Source organism: Acomys minous (genome assembly GCF_964271855.1).
Source record: "Acomys minous genome assembly, chromosome: 6".
In the NCBI taxonomy this organism is placed as follows: domain Eukaryota; kingdom Metazoa; phylum Chordata; class Mammalia; order Rodentia; family Muridae; genus Acomys; species Acomys minous.
In genome coordinates this window covers 59,740,337-59,768,248 of record NC_140487.1, presented here as the reverse complement: position 1 = coordinate 59,768,248, position 27,912 = coordinate 59,740,337, and the positions used below count along the sequence as shown (strand labels likewise).

The 27,912-nt window shown below is 45.1% G+C and overlaps 2 protein-coding genes across 2 annotated transcripts; one reads left to right on the top strand and one right to left on the bottom strand.

Moving 5' to 3' along the window:
- On the bottom strand, window positions 1-22,328 carry LOC311599165 (GTPase IMAP family member 6-like). The gene is made up of 4 exons (XM_084784840.1): window positions 22,211-22,328; window positions 6,768-7,007; window positions 3,306-3,387; window positions 1-1,889 (listed from the first exon to the last, which is right to left on the bottom strand). The coding sequence occupies exons 2-4, from the start codon at window positions 6,957-6,959 to the stop codon at window positions 1,255-1,257; spliced, it is 909 nt and encodes a 302-aa protein (XP_084640966.1). The 5' UTR covers window positions 6,960-7,007; window positions 22,211-22,328; the 3' UTR covers window positions 1-1,254.
- Window positions 22,266-27,761, top strand: LOC311599168 (GTPase IMAP family member 7-like). The gene is made up of 2 exons (XM_084784844.1): window positions 22,266-22,399; window positions 26,304-27,761. Exon 2 carries the CDS (start codon window positions 26,341-26,343, stop codon window positions 27,223-27,225), a length of 885 nt encoding a protein of 294 aa, XP_084640970.1. The 5' UTR covers window positions 22,266-22,399; window positions 26,304-26,340; the 3' UTR covers window positions 27,226-27,761.
- The last annotated feature ends 151 nt before the right edge of the window (window positions 27,762-27,912 follow it).

The window sequence follows — 27,912 nt, the reverse complement described above, 5'->3', positions numbered from 1 at the left end:
TATTTTTAATGTATTTTTATTTTGGGTTCCTTAAATCTCTTTTCCTTTTTCCACCTTAACCCTTTCCAACATCCCAATAACAGCTGGAGAGAAAGAAAGTTAGTGGGAAGGGGGGCTTAGTTTTCCTTAGCTACTTCCTGCTGTTTAGGGTCTTTGGGTTGCTCAGGGCAAGTCCAATCCTTATCTCAGGATATCTCTGACTTCTTCTTGTCACACTGCATCAACAGCAACCAGGGGCAGCAAGGAGAAGCACCAGCAGGCACCTTCTTTCTCAGACCCCAGTCTCTCTAGGTCTCTCTTTTATCCCAGCTAAGACCTTGCCCCTGCACCAGGTAGTTCACAGCTGACAAACATCACATGCCCTCTCAGGAGACAATTATCAGCTGTGGACAAACTGGAGCACCCCCATGTCCCACACCTGAGATGAAAACAGAAACATGCTTACGTAAGAGCCAAAACGTTCACAGCAGAGTCCTGCTGTCCAGCAGCTCTGGTTGCAGCAGAGTATTGACACAGAACATTGAATATGATGCCAGCAGGACAAAAGTCCCACCTGAGGGCAGTGTACTGTTGGCCAAGGTTAAGGAGGGTCTGTGTGCTCAGAAAGAAGCTATGCAGCTGCCCCACACCTTAACTGAGGCCTCACTCCATTACCACACTTGACACTTGATCTAGGGACTGGAAAGTTCTCTGTGAAGATAGAGGGATTTGCCAACAAGGGCTGATACAGGGTACAGCTGCTGATAGTCTCCTTGTGGTGGTTTGAACAAGAATGACCCACACAGGCTCGTAGATTTGAGTACAGGGTCACCAGGGTGTGGCACTGTTTGAAAAGATTAGGAGGTATGGCCTTGTTGGAGAAAGTATGTCACCTGGAGGTGGGCAGGGGACCAGCGATGAGGTTTCAACAAGCCTATTCCAAGCCCAGAGTCTCTCTCTTCCTGCTGCCTAGGGATCCAGACATAGAGCTCCCAGGTGCTTTTCTAGCACCCTGTGGGCCTGCCTGCTGCCATACTCTAAACCTCTGAAACTGTAAGCGAGCCCCAATTCAATGCTTTCTCTGGTAAGAGTTGCCTTGGTTGTCTTTTCCAGCCAAAGAACACTGACTGAGACGCTTCCTGTGGCCAGCCTGGGCTCCTATGGATGCCTTCTCCCACAGGTACTGCCAGGACTTGTCAGAGGCCACTTGCTCCTGGGACAGCCTTTCCAACCAGAACACCTTAAGAGTTTTCTCCTCAGAACCTTGCTATTTGGTTAAACTGTTTTGCTGGGAACACGTGGAAGTGCCGTGCTGTAACAGTGGCCTTCGTTTTCCCACAAGACCAATTCGATTTTCTTCCTAAGGTCCGTCAGCTGGTCCTTCTGATCAGCCTCTTGAGCCTTGTTGTTGAAGCCACAATGGCGCCTCTCACAGGCCACATCCAGCTCAGCCAGGCTCTTACTGCTGTTCTCCTGGACATACTCCTCCAAGGAGCCCCCGGCCAGGTCTTCCACCCTGGTGAACACCAGAATGGTGTAAGCCAGGATCCCATTTCCGAAGATCTCCTGAAGGCGCCTGGTGGCTTGCTCATCCTCTGGGGTATACCTGCCCACCTGTATCACCAGGAGCACTGCATGGGGCCCTGGTGAGGCCAAGACTTCGCAGATCTTCTCAGCTGTCACCTGAGGGTGAGGTGACAAAATGTCTGGAGTGTCAATCACCTCAAGCTCCTTCCCTTCCCACTCTCTGCTCCCTTTCTGGAATGTCATGGTCACTGGTCTAGCGCTGAGTTTGGACTCAAATACTTGTCTGCCAAGGATGCTATTTCCTGTCGCACTTTTCCCACTTCCTGTTTTCCCAACCAGAAGGAGCTGCAGTCTCTTTGGGGTGAGCTCTTTCTTCTGCAGACCTGGAAGAATTTTACAAAAGAAAACACCAGATGGAAATACAGTTAGAACCAATCCTCTGTTTACTGGAGCCTGTGAGCCTGAGTATCTGAGAAACAGGGTCTTAGGATGAGCAGGATTGCAGAGACCAGCACCTGTCCCTGAAGTCTGCCCTTGGCTCACATTCTCAGCCTGGGTCCTAAAAGCTGGAAGTGAACATTCAACCAAGAGGGACATCATAGCCACCATCCGAGAAGGAAGACTCAGATGTCAACCAAACACTGCATAACCCACTGCCAAGACTTTTAAGCACACAGGGGCTGGGGGACGGGAAGGAAATGCCCTTCTCCCTAATCTGCAGGTGCTAAGACCCAAACCACATAATGACAGTTGTCCAAGAGTGGGCCCCATGGGAGGCAATGGTGGCTCTCAGATTACAGAGCATGACCCCTCCCAAAGGCAGCTAGGCTCTGCTTTCTAGACCATCTCAGCACTCACGAGATCAGCTTCTGCAGGCCTGCACCCCAGGCTGACCTGCAGTCCTCTTGGTTCTCTTGAGCTTTTCCAACTTATAGAAATGAACTTGAGTGGGTTCATGGGGGTTCACTTAAATATGGACAGTCGGATGTCATTTCCTGCTTGCCTAGCCAAGACACAGTGAGGGCCAAAGGGTAGCTCCTGTCTGAGCCACTGGAGCTCACACTTAAAAGCTAAATACATCATGAGATGCAGAGAAGAGATTATTCAAGTAATGACTTTGTTTCCACTAAGAAGTGAAAAAGGCTTAGCCTTTGTTGGTGACTGTCCTGTGTAGTAGAATAACTTGGCCTTTTCTGGTGGCCCAGGCCCTTCAAATACATAGAGAAAATAATCACGTTGGAAAAAAAAACAGTGTTAAAATATAATGAATCAGAAAAGATTCTTCTAGAAAGAAAACATGGGTAGGTTTATACCCTTCCTAAGTTTTATTACCCTAGGTTAGGCAGCAATGGTGAATCTGAGAAGGCTGTGCCCAGTCCCTCCCACTGGCCACTGACGACATTCTGCTTGCTTGTATGGTACTGTCAATCAGTGTGACACATCAGGTCCAGCTCATCACCCACACAAGGATTACTGACTTCCAGAGCTCCGAGTAAAGGCCACTCTCATCATGTCAGTGACCTGCATGCAATTCTCAGGGGGACCTTAGAGGGGAAGACTCTACCCTGCACCTGGCATTTCTCAGCTCCTGCGGCCATCACACCTGTCACAGGTTCTCTGCCTTAGCTCTTTGGGTGTAAAGAAGAGGCCTTTGCTTTGTTTTGACTACAGTAGGGAAAGCTCTGTGCTGAGGTCTTCACCTCCGCACCAAGCACTCAGTGTGTGCTCCCATGTTCGTGTGTACACCAGTGTTCCCATCTGCGCTTCTCTGATTCACTTCTGCTAGGAAATTAGTGTACCTTTTGTGAGTCCTAGTGCAGAGTCCAGGAGCAACTGCCTTGTGGGGTTCTTCTCGGGACTGTGTTCACATTCTTCTTCCACCTATAGAAAACAGCACATTTTAAAAATGATCGTGTGTGTGTGTGTGTGTGTGCAAGTGCATGCTCAGGCTCATGCTCTTAGCATGTGCAAGTGTTTATGTGTCATGGTGCACATGTAGAGGTTACAGGACAGCTTTTGGGGTTCTCTTTTCTCCTTCCCCAGTGGGTTCCAGGAATCAAACCCAGGTGGTAAGGTTCTCACCACAAGCAACTTTATCAACCGACCCATCTCTCTGCATATAAATGTTTATGGACTGCATTTTAAGGGGCACTTGCCTTTCTCTTGACAGGGTAAAGGTATTGCTCGTGTAAAAGGGGGGCTGCTTGATGAGCAGTGGGGAGGAGGGGTGTGAGACATTCTGTGGAGGCTTTAGGAACCCTACCCCACACCTACTGTGGTCTCTTTCCCTCATGAGTTGAGAATACTGTTTGTCATAGAGAAAGGAGCCACTGAACTGGTTTGAGTAGACAGTGTCCAGAGCCCCTCACTGAGGGCTCTGATGTGGGTTCGGGGTCAGTAGGAGACAGACAAAGAAGACAAGAGGGAGGCATTGTGGTCTTAAATTTGTGTCAACCATATACGATCTATACAGGCACAATCTGGAAGTTCTCGGGAGGGTATAACTTTGGGTCTCGAGTCTAGAAAGAACCATCTAGGTGTTAGCGCTGAGAGTCAGCTTGGCTGAAAGTGAGTGGCTGTGTTCAGCAGTTGCAGGAAAGGGGGCAGCCATAGGGGCCTTCAAAGTGCAAAACAGAATCCTGCTGAGAACTGGGCCCTGGGTGTGCAAGGGAGACATGGTCAATCGTTGGCTAGATGCTGACACTGCCTAGGCCACAGTATCTTTACAGGGCAACATATAGCCTTATTTTAAAGAGATCTGCTCCTCCAATGTCACAACATATCCACTGGTATAGATCGACTTGTAGTTCTCTTTGAAAATTAGAGCCATAGCTTCCCAGCCAGGAACTCCCAACACCACTCTGATGACAGAGTGGTGCTTGATTGCTGAGCTAAAACTGTCTTCTATTTCAAGAGCTTGCAATGATGTTATCAGACTGATGATGCTCCCTACAGGGTTGGTAAGAGAACTGTGTGGTCCATGATGTTCCCAGAATTCCCAGGTTCCTCACAGTCATATTAAAGTACCCAGATGAAGGCTCTGGGGTGGGGTGCCCAAGAGATGTGGACTCATCTTCACAGCACTGTTGGCTTTTCTACTCTACTTAACTAGAAGATTGTTCCATTGGCTCTGAATTCCAGGGGACAGCTAGTGGGAACCCATGAAGAGGCGGCTTTATGATGTGCTTTTACAGTGTTTAGCAGAGGTCTGGCTTGATGGGCTAGCATGTGGGTGCAGGGAGCTGAAGAAAGTCTGCTGGTTTCCAGGTAAGAGCACAGAAGCTGGCCAGGCCAGTAGCCTCACTCAGACCTGTTCAGCTGCATCCTGGTATGAGCAGCGTTCCAACTGCGCTGGCTGCCTCTGTGCCTCCTGCATCTATGGCCCAGGAGCCTACAAACTACAGACCCCGAGTCTTTGTCCCTAGCCTCCGTTCATCCTTGGTAGAAACTGAGGCAGTGCTTCTTCACTGACCTCATTCATTTCTTGGAGAATGGGTGCCTTGACAGGAAACAGTTCACAGCAGAGGAAGCTGAAGAGAGTGCAGGAATCACCCCGGGGGCAAGAGTTACAGGCCCATCACTGTGCCCACAGCACTGTCAGAGGAAGGAAGCTCAGCCCTGGAACCTCTCTGTCCCTTCCCTGAACAGTGCCACACACACACACAGCTTACACTCTGCCTTTTTATATCCAGCCCAGAGAACAGAGGCTGCATCACTCTGTTATATTTCTCAGAAAGAGAGGGAAATTCACAAAAATGCCCCAGGGAGTATTGGCCACTGGGGGGTGGTGACATGGCTCAGAGAATGCTTGTGAGTGTGCAAGACTCTGGGTCCAGTTCCCACCACTGAGAGGAAGTAATAGGCACTAATCTTAAAGGTCACCATGGAGCACAAAGCTCTCCGGAATTCTGCGTTACAGTTTTTTCCACAGCCACCCACATACACATGAGTATGTGTGCATGTGTTTATAAACACTCAAGCGTATGTACAAAATATGTAACATACATGGAAATATATGGATAACACAAAAGAACCTCCATGATTTTTGTTGGTTTCCACCCTTATTTTTCATTTATTGAAGATAGATTTTTTTCATAGTATACATTCTGACTATGGTTTCCCCTCCCCAGCTCCCCCAAGGTCCTCCCTGCATCTCCTCCCATCAGAATCCACACCTTCTCTGTCTCTCTGGGGGGGGGAGGGTACATAAAGAAAAATAATAAAATAAGGTAAAGCAAAAACAAACACACCAGAATAGGACAAAAGAAGCAAGCAAACAAACAAAGGTGTCAAAGCAGACGCATGAGAAGCACATGTAGATGCAGAGACACACGCTCACACAAAGAGGAGGCACACAACAGCTCAGAACGGAAGCCGTGACCTCCCAACAAGCATGATGGGATGAGGACGCCCCAAACAAAGATGCCATTGATCTCATTCTGTGTCACCTGTCTGTGGCTGGGCGTGGGCTCACTACTGAAAATTTTGTTTTCTAGGCCTTTTGATTTTATTTTCTGGTTTTTTCTCATTGGGTTTTTTGTTTGTTTGTTTTGATTTTCAGGTTCTTAACTTTTTATTTTATTTTTTAAGAGAGAGGAAACATGAAGTTTGGACAGTAAGGAGGTGGAAAGAAGGGGGAAAACGTTATCAAAATACATTCTATGGAATAAGCTTAAATAAAAAAACATAAGAATGCTATCTAGCATACATTCACTGTGCATACATTTAGACACATGCACACCAACACAAACATGTACATGCAGCACACATGCCATGTATACAGCTGAAAACACACACACACATACAACACATACATATATATAAACAACACACACATGTAAAGACATGTAAACATCCAAATGTGACACATACATAAACACACAGTGTATCTCACCCATAAACACGCATGCAAACATGTGGACAAGTGAACAGATATGTTCAGATGGGGCCACTAGTATATGCCTAGCATTACACAAGCATACATATATCATGTACAGATAAACAAGTTCATACACATATATAACACAAACACTATACACAACATACCCACATCACATGGCATGTAAACACACGTATATACAAATGCAAATGTTTATAAACAGTAATAATCCTCAAACACTCAAAGGCACAAATATATAAGATTAAGATATATATATATATCCACAAACAGCATATACACACATGTAAACACACACAGATCCAAACATGACACACAGCACACACACACACACCTATAAACATACACACATACTGGGACCTACCCCTGAGCCGGCTGACAGGCAAGAACAGCTCTGTTTCCTGTCTCCTGAAGCATTGTGTTCTGGTGAATTTTCTGCCTTTTTCAATGGCGCCAAATTGCAGACTTTTCGGGAAACTGAACAGAAGAGCCAGGAACAAGATTTCACAGCATATGAGCCAATGGACCCAAGGGTTTGCCTGGAAGGCCAATCCATCTTTCAATCCAGACCTGTGCTCAAGGGTTGTCCTCAAAGAGCAGCTCACTGCGACATGAAAAACAGGAAATGAGCAGAAAAACAAGCCTGTCACTTCCTCTTACAGCCTAAAAGAAGAATTTTAAAGGAATATGGTGCCCTGGCTATTTTGACCATGATCCAGGGTACCAAGGCTCAGAGGCTGAGGAGGCTGTGGGTCTCTGGTGAGGATGTCTTGGGACACAAACCCCTGGCCCCACCTTTTGCAGCTGAGCCCAATGCTTAAGGTGATGTTCCACCAACCCTTCTTATAACTGTCTTTTCCTGGAACAGGGTTGAAAACTCAGTCTTGTGGAGACTCCATGTGTGGAGAATCTTCTAAAATTATTAGCTATGTCCCAAGTTTTTGATCATTCATAAGGAAATTGAACATAACTGAGTAATACAACTTTTACTAGGTTATTGAAACAGGGTGTCACTATGTAAAGCATCCCAGCCACAACTCAGAGAGCGGCCTGCCTATCTCCCAGGTGCTGGAATTCACTGACTTTAAAAAAAGGTTTACTTCTAGGACTCTCTGGATCTTTCTACTTTGCTATTCTCCCATGCTTCTCTCATCTAGAGTCCCAATAGGATGTCCTCCCCTCTGTCCCAGTTTCCTGGTAAGTGAAGGCTTTTGTGGGACATGCCCCTTGGGCTAGTATGCAGATATAAGTGAGTATATACCATCTGGGTCTTTCTGCTTCTGGGTTAACTCACTCATTATGATCATTTCTAGCTCAATCCATTTATCCACAAATTTCAGGAATTCCTTGTTTTTAATAGCTGAGTAGTATTCCATAGTGTATATGTACCACAGTTTCCTTATCCATTCTTCTACTGATGGACACTTAGGCTGTTTCCATGTTCTGGCTATTATGAATAAGGCTGCTATGAACATGGTTGAGCAAATTTTCTTGTTGTGTGCTGGAGCATCTTCTGGGTATATTCCAAGGAGTGGAATAGCTGGGTCTTGAGGAAACCCTATTCCCAGTTTTCTGAGATAGCACCAGATAGATTTCCAAAGTGGCTGTACTAGTTTGCATTCCCACCAGCAATGAAGGAGTGTTCCTCTCTCCCCACATCCTCGCCAGCATGTGGTGTTGCTTGATTTTTTACCTTAGCCATTCTCATGTGTGTAAGATGGAATCTCAGAGTTGTTTTGATTTGCATTTCCCTGATGACTAAGTAGAACATTATGATAGGCAGATTTGGGCCCAGGGGTCCCGCTCAAACTAAGGCACCAGCCAAGGACAATACAGGCCGTAAACTTTAAACCCCTACCCAGATCCAGCCAATGGACAGGACATTCTCCACAGTTGAGAGGAGAGTGGAGTATTACTTCCACACGTACTCTGGTGCCTCATATTTAACCATGTCCCCTGGAGCAGGAGACCTGGTGGCACTCAGAGGAAAGATAGCAGGTTAGCAAGAAGAGACTTGATACCCTATGAGCATATACAGGGGGAGGAAATCCCCCTCAGGAACAGTCTAAGGGAGGGGAATAAGGGGAAAATGGGAGGGAGGGAAGAATGGGAGGATACAAGGGATGGGATAACCATTGAGATGTAACAAGAATAAATTAATAAAAAATGTTTAAATAAAGAGGAAGTCGAAAAAGGAAAAAAAAAGGTTTACTTATACTTTTAATTATATGTATGCACGTATGTATTTGTGCATGTGTCTGTGGTGTGTGTGTGTGTGTGTGTATGTGTGTGTGTGTGTGTGTGTGTGTGTGTGTGTCTATGAGTGCAGGTGCTTGTAGAGGCCAGAGGTTTTGGATCTCTTGGAGCTGGAGGTACAAACTGTTGTGGGCAGCACATTTTGGGTGCTGGGAAAAGAACTCCGGTCTTCTGAAGTAGTATACACTCTTTTCTTTTTCTTTTTTCTCTTTAATTTTCTAGACAAGGTTTTTCTATGTAGCCCTGGTTTTCCTGGAACTCACTCTGTAGAATAGGCTAGCCTGGAACTTGCCTCCTGAGTGCTGGGATTAAATGCATGCACCACCACTGCCTGGCATGATATAAACTCGTTGAGGCATCTCTCTGGTCCTTACTTAGTTTTTGGTAATAATTGTTATTATGAAAGTAAAGAACAGAGAGCAATATAAAGTCAGTGGCCGCCTTGACGTTGTGTTTGAGAAACTGTGGCACCCACACCTGGGGCGGTGGAAGGAGCTCTGATTATTGTTTTTAAATTTTATCTTTATTATCAGTATTATCTGTAGGCCCGGCTAGCAATCAATTAACACACAGACACTTGTTTATTTTAAAATAGCCTTAGTTAACCTGGGGCAGGGCAGATATCAATCCTCTAAACTACTTTCCACAGTAGGGCCTCAGGCATGGGATCCCTGCCTCAATCCTACGCCATCTGCTTCCAATTACTTCTACTAAGCTACCTCCCATCCATAATCCCATATACTTGCTCATGTTCTTCATCTGGGCCGGATTCTCCGTCTACGCCATAGGCCATGTGCTTCTCCTCCAGCTAACCCATGGCAGCTTCCTCTCCTCTCCCCAGGTCTCCTTCTCCTGGTGGTGCCCTTCTTCCCAGAATTCCTTCCTCTCTAAGCCCCACCTCTCTCCTTTGCCCTGTCCAGGTGGGATGGCTTTTTATTAAGCAAAAGGTAAGTCACAGGACAGTAAGCAGTAATTAGCATCAAAATACATCAGACCATCCCCCAACATCTGATCCTCTTGAGCTGCTCATAGGATATTATTAGGGACCTTTGCTATTATTGCAAGCGATCACGGAATAGAAGGAGAGCCCCTCCATCCAAGCCTTCTCTTACCTCTGCTCCCAGCCTTCTCTCTGTTCTTCCTCTTCCCCTACTCAGTTCCTTTCAGCATTGAAGCCTCAACAGGATGATTCATGCCCCATTTCCATCAGGCTAATGAGCATCTGCTCTACAGGCCTAAACCCACAGCTCCCTCTCCTCCAACTCCCCCAGTTTCGCTTTCTCCCTCTTCAGCAAGAGGTTTCCCAAGTCAACCCTCTCTCACCCCCACCTTTAGCACACCAGTAGCCCTGGCCCTCCTGTCCCTCTTCCCCACTCCAGCTGCAGAATCCCTACATCCCCCTCCGTTGGCTATCCATGCCTGCCCAAGCTGTAGTTCTGGCTTCCTAGCCATGGACTCCCTGTGTAAACTTAGTCAACTTTCTAAACCCTCATGGCAGGAATGTGGCAGGACCCTGCCTGAGGAGCTCCAGCAGCCAGGTCCCTCCCAGGCCTCTCTGTTAGAGCAGCATGTCCAGGTTCGGTAACTGTCACAAATGTCATTTCCAGCCCATCCTAAGGACCCATCCCAGGGTATGCTAATTTTAGGTGAAAAATGGGAACAAAAATCCACCAATCCCTGCGTAGGAAATCCTACCAATCCACGAGCTTCCCAGAAAAATCCACTAATCCCTGAGCAGAAAAGCCCACCAATCCCTGAGCTCCCCAAGCTCAGGACTTAAAATCCCACCAGTCCTCACCCTGGAAATTTGTGTACTAGAAAGCTACACTCCCTAAGAAGTCCTGTATAAAGGCTGTGTTCGCTCAGTTCCCTGCTGCCTTCTCCCGAGAGCAAAAGCAGCCAACAAGGTAGCAAAAAGACACCTATACCTAGTGATCTGAGAGAAACCCTTGGAATGTATATAAAGGTTAAAAGGGAGAATTAATTCCATAAAACCAGCATCTGACAACCACATCCGCTGTGTTATATGCATGTATATGTCCTCTGCCTCGGACAAAATAAGTAAGTACATATAAGAGAATTTTTAAATCAAGAATTGAGGCATGCTGAAATGAAAAAATTAACAATGAAGAGACGATGTTCTTTAACTATGAAAATAAAGTCACAGGAAAATACAAAGCAAGATTTGAACCCTTGCGCATCTCAGGTGTGGTTGCAGCATTAAGTGAACAGGCAATTGCAAAACATTGTGGGCAGTAAAAGAGCCATGCCCAAGGAAGCACCTTAACTATTATATAAGAACATGTACCAGCCTTCTACATAACATAAAACACTATCCTTGGCAGTAGAAGGTGCCGACATTATGGATAACTGCTGTGGTTCATGTGTCAGGTCACCATGAGCACAGATCTAGTGGTGCCATTTTGACCCTCTCTCTCTGTGTATGCAAACTGTATACAGTTCATATGAAGCCATGCATGCATGCAGACAGCAATGACATATATGCACTTATTTTGTGTGATTCTATGACACAATGTTGTCATCTACATAACTCATGTTTGAGAACCACACAATTGTGTTACCAAAACATCCCCACTCCACACAAACGTCATGCTTTGGGCCTGGGGGGATGGCTCAGCAGTTAAGATCACTGGCTACTCTTGTGGAGAACCTGGGTTAAGTTCTCAGCGCCCACATGGCAGCTCAAAACTGTCTGTAACTTTAGTTCCAGGGAGTCTGTAGCCTCTTCTGATCTCTGCGGGCACCAGGCATACATATGGGGTACATATGCACATGCAGGCCAACACTCATCTACAATAAATAAGTGAAAAAGTAAACCTCACACTGTAAGTAAGTTCACAGTTTTGTCTCAGACCACATGCATAGACACAGGGCCATTTGGTGGACACCCTTGTGTCAGTCTCCAGGGCTATAGTGTAATTTATTGAGGAAGTGCCTCAACATGGTCAGTTCTCAGGACTCACATGATGCTCTTTATTATTCTGTCTGTCACATATATAAAGATAGATGTTTTTCCCATCCGTAATCTGAATGAAGCATCTATTTTCAGTTCTGATAGTTATTATTTCTGCAAGATGCCTTTGAGTTCTCAGCTCAGTGGCGATCAGGCGGGAGATCAGTCAGGTGTTCAGCTACTGAGAACCCCGCACTTGTTTCTCCAGCAAAATTGGACCCAACCTGACAGATGCAGGACAAAAACGTGATTTTGTGATGTTGCGCTCTGCTCCACCTTCACTTCCCAGACTCTCACTTCTGATGATTTCATTTTTCTGGAGGGAGTTCCCTGGTCTTTGGTTTGAATGGCGTTTGGAGACCCCCAAGACTGAAACCAGGTGCTTTTATTTCAGAGTTTGTTTGCATTTTATCAGGAACTGAGGAACCAGTACTACTGAACAAAGAATACTTTCATCTCCTTACTAAAGCTCTGAACTCATTTACAACTAAGAGAAAACGTAGTCCCTAGGGAGTTCAGCTGCCACTTTCACTCACATCCAGGAAACTAACCTTCCCTTCCCATTTACAGCTCATTCTCTCTCTCTCTCTCTCTCTCTCTCTCTCTCTCTCTCTCTCTCTCTCTCTCTTTCTTTCTCTCTCCCTCTCTCCCTCTCTCTCTCTCTCTCTCTCTCTCTCTCTCTCTCTCTCTCTCTCTCTCTCTCTCTCTCTCTCTCTCTCTCTCTCTCTCTCTCTCTCTCTCTGTCCCTCCCTCCCCTTCCCTGACCCAGGGTTTCTTTATATGGCCAAGCTTCTTGGGTGATGGGTTTGCAGACATACACCACTACAACCAGGACTTATGTTTATCTTTCTCTGTGTGTTTAACTCATGTGTGTTAACTTCTACTTCTTTCAAACCAAATAGTTCTGTCAAGAGCCATCCTCTTAAAGGAGCTCACTAGACGTGTGGGCTGTCTAGGAGGTGATCTGGTATTCACAAGGTCTGTACCATGATGCACCCCCAGAACTGCTTCCAGCCTCTGACACACTGTCAGGAGCCATTGATTTGGGGTAGTTCAGTAGACATGAGAGATCTATGGAAGAGATCCAGTATTTTGCAAGGTCTGTACTGTGATTCACCCCCAAATTGCTTCCAACCTCTGACTACCCTGTCAATTGTGCACGGATGCATCTCTCTTAAATCTGGAATTACAGCCAGGCATGGTGGCATATGTCTTTATTCCCAGCACCCAGGAAGGCAGAGGCAGGTGGATCACTGTGAGTCTAAGGCTAGCTTGGTCTACAAAGTGAGTCCAGGACAGCCAAGACCACTTTCAAGGCCAGCCTGGTCTCCTAAGCGAGTCCAGGACAGCCAAGGTTACACAGAGACACCCTGACTCAAAACCCCAAAAAGGAAAACATCTGGCATTAGCTTAAACTGTTACTTTCTGGGTATTGACCAACTCTGATTGAGCAAACTTCCAACAGGGTCTTGTTTGAGAATACTGTTTGTCATTTAGCTGAATTAATCCCTGATTATGGAATTCCTGGCTTCATTCAAATGATTTTAAAAGTTAAATTGTTTTAGACAGTTTATGGCTGCATTAAAACCTTTGTGGACCTCCAGATACCTCACTAAGGATAGCCTTGTAGAAGATTTGTGGCTTCAAATAAGCCACTACAGATGGCACCAGGAGTCCTGGTATTTCAACATTAATATACACAAGTTGGTTTAAACTTCCATGAACCCAACCTAGAGATGTCTAAATTTACTCTGTTTCTTAGAATTAAAGTCAGATAAAAGTATTGTCCTGAACTCGTTATGAACTAAGAGATTTCTGGATAATGTATAGTTAGATCAGTCCTAATTGAAAATGCATATATAACCTTTGACACTCTGAACTCACTGTGGACCTATGTGATGGATACCTTGATAAGAACTGTTTAGATCTAAAACATGTAACCTGTTGTATTTTAGAATGCATCTGTTTTTGTGATTAATTACCCTTTTTTGGCTATGAGATAATTCCCTTTTCTCAGAAGTACAAGTATGGTGACCAACAATAAATGACATTGAAATTGGGAAGCTTAACTTCAGTTGAAGTTAAGATGCCTAACTTCATCCACCTTTTTTCGTGAGTGTATGTGTGTGAGAGTGGTTTATTTTCTATCTCTCTCTTATTTGTAATTTCCCTATAGATTCACAAATAAGTTAACAGACAGGCCTTTCCCATCAACTTTCTAGGACTAGCAGGTTAAGTGTACATTAGCTTACTGGAGATCTCTGCAAAGAGGCCTATCTTCAGATCAAAGAGTCTCCTTTTACAACCCCCACCCTGCACCCCAATGTTTCTAGCCAGAAGCTACTTTTATAGACTCAGCCATAGGAAAATTGTGGTCAGCTTAAGTTCTCTTGCTGGCTAGGTACAGCCAGTCCCTAGAGAAGAAACCTTGGGCTCCCTTTCCTCTTTCTTCTTTCAATCCTGATCAGTTGCCTGAGCCATCAGCTCTGGCCACCCAAGAGACAAAGTGAACTGGAAGGGCATCTGCATCCAGCTACAGAGACCCTAACCCTGGACCTCCCCAGAGCAGCAGCCAGGCATTAAAATAGTTCCTTGTTCAAGTCTCTTAAACAAAGCCTGTCTATGCAGAAGGTGGCTCAGTCTTTCTCACTGTCTTTTCTTATGAACTGCATCTTTTTTCCAGAACGTAGACACCTATTTCCAAACTAACTACTGGAAGACAAGAGAAGCACGCAGTTGTCAGTGAACAGTGGCGACATTGAATATTCCATCTGACTCTGTGGTGTTTGGAGAAAAAGTGAAAGTTATAGAGAAATAGCTTTTACGAAAGCATGTGTTGTTTATTGGGAAAATGGAGAGTGTAAACACAATCCTTAAGATTTAAGTAGCACTTGCTGTATGTCAAGCCATCCTTAAGGACTTTGTGTGAACCACTTCACCCTCAGAGACTTTCTGTTGAGGAGGAAACAGTTTGTTCTCGGTTTGACAGTTGGAGAACCAGGCATCGAAGGTTGAGCTTTCTATGAACTAATTTGGGGTTGTGTAACCAAGTACCTGACAGAAATAACTTAAAGGAGGAAGTAGTTATTATTGTCAGAATATAATATTAGAATCCAGACCAGACTGTAGGTTAGCCCCAGGTACCCACAGCAGGGTTCCCCACCTCTCAGATGCTGAATGGCACCCCACTGAGGCATTCCAGGGGTCTCCAGTTAGCCAACTTCCAACTGTCCAGATTTCTTACCTGGGAAGTTTTTGGTGTCCATATACATTCTGCATTGCACCCCCTTCTCTGACTGGGAATCGGAGCCCCACTGGAGGTCCTGCTGCCAAACCACTCCTCATCCTCAGAGAGCTGTAAGAGAGTCTCACTTCTGCCACATGGACTGTGATTCCTCTCTTTCTAGTCTCCTCTGTCACACACTGTCTGTCTGTCTGTCTGTGTGTCCATGTGCTAACAACTCTTCTAATAAACTCTTTAGCACCCAACCACCTGTCTTTATCCATATTGGATCTGCAACCAAGACCCCTCAAATTGTTACAGATCTCCACAAGGTTTGGAATACGGTTCTCACACAGAGGCCCAGGACATGGATGCTTTTCTGCTAGGGGGCAGCTTTATTTATGCTGGCACATGCTCAGCAGAGTCAAGGCTGAGAGCTGAGTGCAGGGGAGGGTTTGTCTTGTAAACATTTTTACAAACATCTTCCCCTTCTGTGCTAATATGCATTCTCATTGAGCATCTTACTGTTAGAAGTTTGACTCCAAAGCTGCATGGATGTGACAGGTTTGCTGTGACACTGGAGCCCTGAAGCTGCAGGGATGAGAAGAGCTTGCTCCCCTGATGCTGATTAAGGTCTATTGCCTTATTACTTTCCTTTTTTTTAATTAGAGAGCACTGACTACAGGTCCTATCATCACAACGTGTGTGTGTGTGTGTGTGTGTGTGTGTGTGTGTGTGTGTGTGTGTGTCTGGGCTCCCAAACCATACAGTGATAGATACTCCTCTTATTCAGGCGAGATCATGTGTTCTGAAGACATTCCCACAGACTCACCCAGAAGTATCCCTTTCTATTGCTCAGGTGATTCTAAATTTATTCAAGTTGATTTTTTTTAAAATATTTTTTTATTTAATTTTAAATTTATGTGCATTGGTGTGAGGGTGTCAGATCTTGGAGTTACAGACAGTTGTGAGGTGCTAGGAATCAAACCCGGGTCCTCTGGAAGAGCAGACGGTGCTCTTAACCACTGAGCCAACTCTCCAGCCCCTTGACTCATCACAGGCATTTTGATAAGGCAGAGACTGTGGCACGCTCTCCTGGGATTTGGATGGTCAACCCATCTCCTGAACCCATGCCTTTTTAAAAAATATGTTTTTATTTTTTCTTTTGTTTTTAATTTAATTTTCCAGACAATATGAACATTCCTTCCCTCCATTTCATCCAGTCTCTACCCCCAAACACTTCCTCTCTCACCCATATCTGCTGGGTAATTAATTTTTAAATACTGGATTCAACCAGGGATTGTCGTATACACTGGGTGCTCTATCACTGTCCATAGCTTCTGCACCACTGTTTTGAGACAGGTTCTTCTTAAGCTTCTCAGGCTCGCCCTGACCTACAATCCTCACACGTGCCCTCCCATGTTACTAAGCATCAAGCATAAGTTCATGAGATCACTCTGATCTACATGTGATCCAAGTAGACCAGAAACAACAGACAGATTCTCCCTCCTGCAATTTTATCTCCGTTTCCAGAGCACTTGTGCCGCTAACAGAGAGCCTGGTGCCTTCAGATGCTCTCTGTGTATAGCAGGAGTTTTTAAAGAGCACAAGAAAGACACCAGTTTGTATTTAGCTGCTGTAACAATCCTGTCTCTCAAGCCTTGTACATGCCATGGACCAGCACTATGATAGAGACCTGGCCATCTCCTTTTCACAGACTCAAGATTCACGGCATAGAAATGAGTCCTGAGTAGCTTGCAAGTCTCCCAGGGAGTCAGTTGATATGGAGCCCAGCTGTCCCATTGATCCACATGTTATGTGAGGGTCAATACAACTGTCACCTAGCCTAGGGGACAGAAGCCATGTGTTCAGCCAAGTAATGGACAAGGTGTTGCTGTGGGTGCACTGTTTTTCTTTTTCAAAATTAAATATAATATTTGTATTAATTCCTTGAGAATTTCATACACAAACATAATGTTTTAATTGTACTTATCACCCATTCTGACAAGTCTATCCTCTATCTGTCCTCAACTTCATGTCCTCCTTTTTTTTTAAAAAATAAAACTCATTGTGTTTTAAGCTACCCACACACCTTGAACATGAGGCTTTTCTGGAGCATGGTTGACTTCCCAGAAGTCACATCCTTAAAGAACATTGCGTCTCCTTCTCCTAGATGATATCAACTGTGTGACTGACGTTTGAAGTCAATAGATTTTACACAGGTAGATTCCCCGCTATGGTGTGAGTGAGCTTTGCCGAGTAGAGTGGATGAAAACTTCTCCGAAAAGAAGTTGGGCCGCAACCTTAGCACCGCAAACCTGCCTGATGTGAGCAATGTACAATGATAGACATGGAAATGTCATAATGAAACCCATTTGTCTGTACACTGACTATAAATATTAATGAAAAGAGAGAAGGAGGAAATGGAAAACCCCTCTGAGTTCCCAGTCTACCTGGCTTGGTCAGTGGATTTTGCACTGTGCACAGAACTGCCCTCCCCTCTGCCCTGCTGGCCTGACCTCTGCATTTTGGCCTTTTGAGTTGCTACAGTTGTGTGAAATGGATCTTAAAATACCTACCTACCTATCCATCTTTCTATCATCTAATTACTTATCATCTATCTATCTCTCAGCTCTCTATCATCTGTCTACCTTTCATCTAGCTAGCATCTGTCTCTTTCTCAATACAGATAAAGATAAATGACAGATACAGTGGCCCCTTTGGTCTCTGTCGGGGATTTCTGGGGATTCTCAAGTCCGTTACACAAACTGGCCCTGTATTTGCATGTAGCCACCAACCAGCCTTCCTGCACTTCAGTCACAGCATTTACATATAGATAGGTAGTTGCCACACAGCCTTATGCAGAGAACAACCATGGAAAACAATGACCATACATGCTCAGTCCAGATCAAGCTTTGTCAGCCTGACAACATTTCCATCTGCAGTTGGCTGAATCCATGGATGTGGGACTCATGGACACTGGACATTCGGTATAGATCAGATATACATCTACGTCCATAGAAAACATACACTCAAAACGTACAGTTATGCATATATGTATAAATGCTGTTGCTTCTCCTCTTGTTATATTCCACAGATCCACAGAAGCCTAGAGCTGCTGAGCTCTGCCCAACTCACTCGCTAAAACCCCACTGAACCAGACACCAGTGTAATAAACTCCGGATTGAGCACCAGGGTTTAGAAGCAGTTTATGACCTGGCACTGCATGGCAAACTGTAACAAACCATCAATCCATTTTCAGTGGTTTTCAATGACTGGGTGGATTTGGACAGAAGTACTCAGCATTAGAAGATAATCAAATTTATACTTTTCTGTATATTCTAGGTATTAACCTGTCTGGTGTGTAAATCAACCTTATATCCTGTTCTTCCCCGCTTTTAATTGCTTCTTTTGCTTACAAAGAATATGCATTTCTTGTAATCCCGTTGGTCAATCCCTGGGCTTATATCTTGTGGATTAGAATCCTTTTCAGAATGTTCTTGCCTGTGGCAAGATTTTGAAGAATTTCCCGTGAACTTTCCTTTATAGTTTCAAAGATTCAGGTCCCTTACTGTCTTTGACCCATTTTTTATTTTATTTTTTTATGAGGTAAGAATTAGGAATTTCGTTTCATTCTTTTGTGGGTAGACATGTATTTTGTCACAACTACGTGCTAAAGAAGCTTGTAGTAATGTATGGTTTTGACAAATTTTTCAAAATATTAGGGGCCCGTAGCTATGAAGTTTATTTCTAGATCCTCTACGGTTACTCGTTAGTCAACATGTCTGCTTTGTGACAGTGCGATGCTGTTTTCATTACTATGGCTCTGTACTGTGGTTTGAAATCAAGTGCTGTGCTATCTCCAGCATTGTTGTTTTGGCTAAGAGTTGACTGTCATCTTTTCTGCTTTATATGATTTTTTTTCTGTTTCCCTAGTTGAGTAAGGAATGTCATTAGAGTTTTGATGGAGATTGTGCTTTTGTAGATTTCTTTCAGTAACATTGCAACTTTTACAATGTTAATCCTGCTGATATATGAGCATGGGCGGTTTTTCCATCTCTAGTACTCTCTTCAGTGTCTTCACTGCCTTAACATTTCTTCTAACGACATCTTTCATCTCTATGCTCAAAGAACCAGTTTACTTGGTTGTCTTTATTCCTACCATTTTTCTTTCTCTAGCAGATGGACTGCTTGCTATCGTGTTTGTTACATGTTTGTTGTTAATACATAGAAGAGGGACTGAGATCTCTATGTTGGTTTGTGTCATTGTTGAAATTATTTCAGTTTTTAAGCATGTCATGACTTCTCTTCACAAACAATGTGAAGAACTGCTACCGAAATGCTCATCAAGAAAAGTATCTGTTCATAAAAAGAGCTCGACAAACATTTTATATTAAGCTGTGATCCATAATGCACATCAGCAGATGCTAAAGCACCCAAATAAATACACTAACTGCTCTGAGTCAGTCTAGCAGGATTGCTTATGAACACACACATGCACACACACACACACACACACACACACACACACACACACACACACACACAAAATACACACATGCACACACACAGAGAGAAAAGGGTCAGGGGGAGGAAGAGTGAGAGAGAGAGACAGAGAGAGAGAGAGAGAGAGAGACAGAGACAGAGAGACAGAGACAGAGAGACAGAGACAGAGACAGAGACAGACAGAGAGAGACAGAGAGAGAGAGAGAGAGAGAGAGAGAGAGAGAGAGAGAGAGAGAGAGAGAGATCTGCAATGATTACCTATTAGGCAAAGTGTATCTTCTGAGGCAATGGTGGCATGACTGTCAGTTGCGTGTCCCAACACTTTCTCCTTTATTTGAGGCCCACTCCATGTGAAGAAATTCATGCCTGGTACTGCTTACCTGACCAAGAGCCTGTGGCTGGCAAGTTCACAGGCCTTAGAGGGAAACCTTCTTCTATTGTTTCCTACATGGTCATGTTGTCAACTTGTCTTCTAAATGCTCATGCTTCTGTCCACACATTAGTGTATCTCTCAGCCGCAGTAAGAGAAGTTCCTATTTCAGTGGCAACAGCCTATGCGTACATTCATAGCAGGTAAAAGTGTCGAGAATGAGCAAAAATAGAATTTGTGACCCTAAATCGGGCTGCTCTACCATCCCTTCCTAGGCTCATAGAATGGGGCAGAAAGAATATAAGAAGCAGAGAATAGTATGACCTTTGTCCTCGTGCGTTCACTGCAGCTATGTATTCCTGCAAAAACCTCAACAAGTCTGGGCTCATCAACATTTCATCATGAGCAGAGGAAGGGCCTGTGGGTCTCTCTAAAGAACTAATGGCAGCAAGTGGCTGCTAGAGCAAAGGCATGTCATTTTCCCCAGTGGTATAGACAGTGACAAGTTGCCACAATGCCAAGAAATAACCCACACTCATTCAAGTGACGCTGATCAAACTCTGTATAACACACAGCACGAAGATTTGAAACTAAGAGGGGGACTTAGAAGTAGAAAGGTTTCACTGTGAGAAGGAGCAAGCTGAGAGGGAAATGGAGGGGTAAGAACAACTAAAATGAGTGTGTGTGTGTGTGTGTGTGTGTGTGTGTGTGTGTGCGCGCGCACCTGTGGTGTGTGTGCATGTGGTGTGTGTGTGTGTGTGTGTGTGTGTGCATGTGGTGTTTGTGTGTGTGTGCATGCTGTCTGTGTGTGTGCATATAGTGTGTGTGGATGTGCATGTGGTGTGTGTGTGCATGTGGTGTGTGTGTGTGCGTGTGTGTGTGTGTGTGTGTGTGCATGTGGTGTGTGTGTGTGCGTGTGTGTGTGTGTGTGTGTGTGCATGTGGTGTGTGTGTGTGTGTGCATGCTGTCTGTGTGTGTGCATATAGTGTGTGTGGATGTGCATGTGCTGTGTGTGTGCATGTGGTGTGGGTGTGTGTGGGTGTTGCGTGTGCGTGTGTGTGCTGCTATAGAGGGCTAGGAGGCAGACCTCACTGAAGGTGTCTAAGTCACTTAGAGTTTGCCCCTAGAAAGCAGTAAGGCCCTCATGGCAGCTGAGACTGTTCTCCCAAGAGTGAGGTGCTGAACTGAAGAGTGTAAATTCTCGTTCTCCCAGAAGCCTGGCTGCTGCTCTTGTCTTAGAGTTTTTACCTCTGTGTGGAACAACTTCCTCTGAATTAAAAAATTTCCGCAGGGAGTGAGAGGGAAACTCATAAGACTCAAGAAGTAAAATTAGCAGGACTCAGGAAGACCCTGAAGCTGACAGGACTTCAGGTGGCCCTGCTCAGGGTTATGCATGCCACAGTTCTCACTAGAGAGAACAACCTCTTCTGTGGGGGCCGATCAAATTTTTTCAGAGTGCGTCAAGATTTCAACTTTCATGAAACATGGAAGCCATCTCATGTTGGAATGAGCTTTTCAGTGAGGCAGCTGCCTGTGATTCATCTATCCTCCTGTGATTTCTTACACATCCTCCTTTAAGGAACCATAATAAATCTACTGACTCACTAGCTAAGTGAGTTGGAACCCTTTTGGGGTCTTTCAAATGGTGCCCTTTCTAGGGTGAATAAACATGTTTGTTCCTATCTCCTCAGGAACAATCACACATGATTTTCTTTCATACACATAGCTTACTGGCTGCTCTACTGCTAGGTACACACCACCATAAATAAGGAGGATAGCAAGATAGTTGTTATGTAGAAACGTAAATCATCCACAAACAAAGCTAGCTTTTCAAAAGACTAAAATAATTACAACACACGATGTCGTCACTAAGGTCACCCAGGTTGCATCAAGAACCACAGCCTGAGTGATGCTAAGCCTGACCCTCCAAGTGAGCCCTCAGCTTTCAAGCAACACAGCAAAGACAGGTAGAAAGAACTTTCTAGAGCTCTAGGATGAGTGCACAGATAACAGATTGTTACATGGATATTTGCAGGTGCAAAATGTACTTAGGATGGCTTCTAGAGTCAACACTTCTGGGACACTGAAGTAAACAGATGACTTTGAAAAGTGCTAAGAAGACCCAGAGAGTCGGTTCCATTGGAGCATGGGAGCTGAGATGGAATGTGCCTTTATATCTCTCTGCTGACCAGTCATGGATTATGGGCTACATGGGCCTTGGTTGGGGGTGACTGTTCCGTAGGTTCTGTTCAGCTAAGAGTAATCCGCAGCTAAGCCCTGTCAGCTGTTAGCACTTCTCTCGGTTTTGAGATTAGGGCTACACTCCTGAAAAGAGGAGCAACACACAACCCTGCACCAGATGATGGAGTCTCCTAAGCAACATGTGGACCACTGAACACGGTCTTTAAAGCCAACCCCATCAAACAAAAACACAGGCTAAGGCTTGCCATCACAGCAAGTACAGGAAGGAAGATTCACCTAGGGATAAGCTGAAGCTTCAGCCACAGCACAGGGCTGTTTCCTCTGTTCTTCAGACTGAAACCTTTCACACTGACTCCACCCCTCCAGTGTCTGTGCTCAGCAGGTTTTGCAGAACTGCAGCAGGAGTGGTGGTGCATCCAGCTCCCTTGAGGACAGTGTGAGAGCTCATCAGTCCTGCAGGAGAAGGTGAGCTGGGCAGGAAGCCACAGAGCATGTGGGATGGGGCTGGGAGTGATGGGCACTGTGCATCCCAGGCACACTGTGCATGATGTTGAGAGGTCCTGGAAGGCTGCTGGGGCTGCTTAGGATGGGACTTGCCTGAGTAACAGGGAAGCCTTGCTTGAGGGATAGCTTCTGCCCGTGTCACTGGAAGCTGCTTCATGAAAACCCTTCACTTTTGCTTAGAATGTCACTGATGTCCCTGAGGCAGATCTTCAGAACTAGGAGGCAGGTCACCAAGTGTAAATGTGCTCTAACTGCTTTCAGCCCCCACATCAAATCTCAGTGCTCTGATGACTATTTGAAGACCATCCGCCTGGACAAACTTGACATCCTGTTGCTGACTCTGTGTCTAGGTCCACTTACGCTTCTCAGGAAAGCATCTATGTCCTCAGAAGTGTCAGCGCTGGAGTGGAGGATGGGAGCTCTGAGAGCAGGAAGAGACACGCGGAAGGGCCTATGGAAATGTAATTCTGGCTGAGCCTGAGAGCTGCAGTGCTTGCAGGTCTGGGTTTCTTCTTTCATGACGCTGGGGAAATCGAACACAAGACCAATGCTCTACCGCTGAGCTGTGGCTCCAACCCTGTGTCAATTCCCTTCATACAAATGCCTTACACAGCAAATGGCTGGATCCTGAGTGGTGGTCAGACTTAGTCTACAAAAGACCTTTGCAGAACTTCCCTGTGGAGTCCCAGGCACACCCTGGTGGGTTGGTGGCACTGTCCCTTTTCACAGTGGAGGGAACTGCATTTCACAGGGCTTCAGGGTTTCTCAGTAGTGATCTGGGCCCTGCGCTGTCTCTGCCCCCTTCTGAAGTGTCTCTCTGTTTACTTTTCGGCTGCAGGATCTCTAGATCTTCTGAAACCACTTTAGACAGTTTTGAGATGAGTATTTCTGATTCTACCTCTCCAGCTTGCCTTGTCAGTGTAGAAAAAAGAAAAAAGCCAACTGAGAGATGGGCTGTCTTCACCTGCTTAGGGCAGGCTTGGTTCCAGCTTCACTTCCTGAGGCAAGAGCTGTCCTTTTCTCTCCTCTTCCTATTGGCAAATATGACATGATCCTCACTAGCCTTTAGAAGCTTGACCTGAGGATAAGCCAGGAAAAGGTCCCTGAGGGTTATGAGGGGTGTGGTGGAGTCAGAGGGTCTTGGTCTCCCGTCTCTGAGCTGGGCAGTGTGAGTACAGGGACCTAGGGCAGCTGTTTGGACATGCTGAAACCACAGTTTCCATACCTATGAAATTAGACAGAAATAGATTCTGCATCCTTGGGCCTTTATAAGGAGAAAATACCACCACGAAATGTGCATTTATGTGGGAGCAGCACAAAGCTAGTTGTACTTAGAAAATGAATCCATAAACCTTAACTCTTTACAGAAGAAAACACCACCCATTCCAGAGAGGGTGAGGCCTGAGAGTAGGGGACAGCAACTACAAAAAATCAGGTTTTGTGCTTATCTTAGCCCCACTGCTGGCTGCACCCCAGGGATGTGTAAAAGCTGAGAGTAGACACCCTACATGTAGTTTTCTGTACAACTGTGTCTGCCTTTTTGTGCACAACATAAAGATCCACTTTCATCACTCTCAGGAAGCCAAGAACCCTGTCCATCTTTAATTGTATCAAACACCCACTGTGAGCCCTCAGGGCTCTTGCACTATTCCCAAAGCATTCACAGTCCATTTAGTTTGAATCAGGACACAGAGTTGAGTGAGATGGTCACAATTCATTGAATATACTTTCTGGTCAGAAGTCTGGGCAGTCACTTTGCGAGGATTCCGTGATTCCATACAGAATAGTGCTCAGGACTGACTGCCCAGGAGGAGCCATGGCTGATGGGGGTGAGAGTGGAGTTGTGCCCCCCCCCTCTCCCTCCCCGTGTGTGTGTGTGTGTGTGTATGTGTGTTTGTCTGCATTTCCAGCATACACACAGTTGATAATTTGCATATCTAAGTATCAACATGCTTATTAGTTTTTTAGAACAAAAAATTTCAAGTACTTCTTCATTCTTTTTTATTTTTTTACACTCTGCATGGCATCGTAAGTGAACTTGGTTTGTTTAAAGGCACAAGGATACATATTCTCACTGGCCTGATTCATTATATATTTGTTTGGAGAAGTGATTTTCCATGATTGCCTACTATAAATCCATAATTCATATTTAGCCATCTAGTCTCTCTGCACCTGTCTACATTCTTTGTATGTGCATGTGCATTTAATGTTTGAGAATTTCCTATCTGAGGACTGTATTTACATCATTTATGATATACAAGATTGACTCTAACCTTTGCACTTGATTTGTGATATCATTATTCATTATTTTACAAATTATTTAGGCATTTGTTCAGTGCTACAATGCATATTCTGAACCATATACATACTTGCAAGGAACAGATTACTTGACAGAGTCTAATATTTGACAAAGGTGGGGTTTTTTTTTCTGCAGTTATAGTGAAAACGTCTCTTTGTTTCTTGTTCTGTTTTTAAATTGGACAATTCTTCCCATGCTTAGGGAAAATGAGGTGGAAACATCTGGGTTTTAGTAGAAAATACTTTCTCCACTAATAACTTGGGGACTCAATGAACAAGGACAACGACCGAGGAAAACAGACAGGAAGCTCACATCAAACCACATTTTTCTGTAGTGTTCTGACATGAATATTGGCTGGTAGACTACCTTAATAATTTCTTCTTCTTGAGCACTCTGTAGAAACCCCACGAACAGAAATGATGATGTTGATAATGCAACACGATTCTGTGTTGATAATATTATAATATAATTTGGTCTTAATAATTGTATATGAGATTCACTTTCAATTTTCTTTAGTCTTCATCAGCTTGGACCTGTGAAGTTTATTTGTCTCATAGAAAGCTTCTGGGTGCTTTTCTTCCTACTCTAGGCTCTGCACAGTGGAACAGCATTGGAATTTTCCAGTCACCTGCGGCTTATTTAATAAAATTGCTCTGAGAAGCTATGAGGAACTGTGCACTTTGATGGAGAGGTTGAGAAGTAATTTGTGATGTCTTTCATGGTCCCTGGACTAACTCACTGCCTGTACCCACTTTGGTCAAAGCAGAAAAGGGATATTTATACACAGAATGCATGTGTGATTCAGACATTAGCATCTCTGCTTTCTCCTTAGGGTGGGATGGTCACCTATAGTCCTGAGCCTGGCGAGCTCCACACACTCTGCTAAACACCACAGTGCATGTGCTATTGCCTCTGAGTATGAGAACCTTTGAAAAATAATTTGCAGCTTGAGAAAATAAGTCCAGCACTGCCCTAAATAATGCACAAATTTAAAGAATTTCCACACCTTCCACCAATTGCCCCTGTGTTTCCATGCTGAGAGTCTCAGCAGTAGACTATACTCATTAAGATACACTTTCCATTCAGGTCAGGATTGTCCATGACCTCAAAGCCAACCTGGGATGTGTAACAAGGCCTTTGTCTCAAATCACAAAACAAATAAAGACATACTTTAGAAACATCCACCATTGCATGTGGCCAGATTGTTGACACCTTCTACTGGCTGTTCTCTCACGGGACAGAATGGTACTTGCTTCTACCTGCATTCCTCTGGGTTGATGCCTCAAAACAAAGTTAAATGTGTTTTAGAGAAAAATATATCTAGACAACAGTAAAAGAGAGTAAAATGCCAGATTTCTAGCTGGGTAGGTGCTTTCCTCTCAGAGAGTGGGGAAGGGGCTGCAGTGGGTTAGAGTCTTAAGAAGGACGTAGCAGAGAATGTTCTAGAGGAGAAGGCTCTAGGAAGTCTTAGACTTTGTAAACCTGCAGAAGGGGAGCTGGAAAGGTCAGAAGGTCGGAGAGCTTTCCAGCTTATCTTAACCTCTCTCTCCGCCTTTGACACCACAGTCAAGGCACCTGGATTGCAGAGCCTCCAGAGAAGACCATGGCTGAGCCTCATGACAACTCCCTGAGGATTGTTCTGGTTGGGAAAACGGGAAGTGGCAAGAGTGCCACAGCAAACACCATCCTGGGGCAAAAGACATTTGCTTCCAGAATCGCACCCCATGCTGTCACCAAGACCTGCCAGAAAGCATCCCGCAAATGGAAGGAGAGAGACCTCCTGGTTGTTGACACCCCAGGGCTCTTCGACACCAAGGTGAACATGGAAGCCACCTGCATTGAAGTCAGCAGGTGTGTCCTCCAGTCCTGTCCTGGGCCTCACGCCATCGTTCTAGTTCTGCATCTGGGCCACTACACAGAAGAGGAGCAAGAAACTGTCATCAGGATCAAGGCCATCTTTGGGGAGGCAGCCATGAAGTACATGATTGTCTTGTTCACCGGCAAGGACGAGCTGGAGGACACGACCTTAGACGCCTTCATTGCAGAATCAGATACAAACCTGAAGAGCCTCATCAAGGAGTGCGGCGGCCGCTGCCTGGCCATCAACAACAAAGCAGAGAAGGCTGAGAGGGGGCTGCAGGTGCAGGAGCTGGTGGAGCTGGTGGAAAGGATGGTGCAGAGCAATGGCGGGGTCTGCTTCTCTGATCCCATATACAAGGACGCAGAGCAGAGGCTGAAGAGGGAAGTAAAGATCCTGAGGGAAATTTATACTCGTCTACCAGAGAAGGAATGCAGAATCGTGGAGGAAGTGTATGCCCTTGGCAAACTTACTACTCAAGAAAAAGAGGAAAAATTACAAGCAATTAAGGAAAAATATGACAAGATGATAAGAAACTTACGTGAAGAAGCAGAGGAGAACGTATTCGACCAGATTGTTAAAGTAGTTAAGAACATTCTTCTGAAAGTATGGCATTTTTTTCATAAGTAGTCGGTTCTTCTTTTTTCACTTATTCTGGGAACTTCTCCATCTCACTCCCTACCATTCTCCCTGCTGGTCCTTTCCTACAGCCACCAACAACTGAAGAGACGATACTAGGAATTCAATTTACCCAAGTCAGGACTCAGTGTCAGGTTCCAAGGCTGGACCACACTCCACATTCAGCTCCCTGTGCCTGTCCTTCCTCCCTTCCCACCCTGTTGGGCTGCAATGCCTCTGTAACCAGGAGCCAAAATAAACACTGCTTCCCAGAAGCTGCTTCTGTGACATGGTTTCTCTCACACCAACAGGAAGGTCCAAAGAGAGCCCTTCCTCAGTGTGTAGTTCCGGTTTTAATGTTAAAGGCGATCATTTATATATAGTGCTAGATAACGCAGGAGTTGGGTTCTAAATAGCAGAGTCAAATTCTTAACCACTACCCCCCTTTGCCCCCTCTCCCTCACACACTCTTTCCTGCAGGAAGCATCTCAGTGCGTCCCTTTGTGCCTCTTCAGCATCACTCACTCAGGCTTCCTCAACCCAACAGCTCTGTCACCCACAGAAAATGACTTACTGACATGCACAGCACAGCTTTGGGCTGGATCACAAAGACAAAAGGAGAGGAGCCATTATCACCAAAATGGCTGAGGCTGAGGCTGGGGCTTGAACGAAGACCATATCCCACTTGACTCTAGGCTC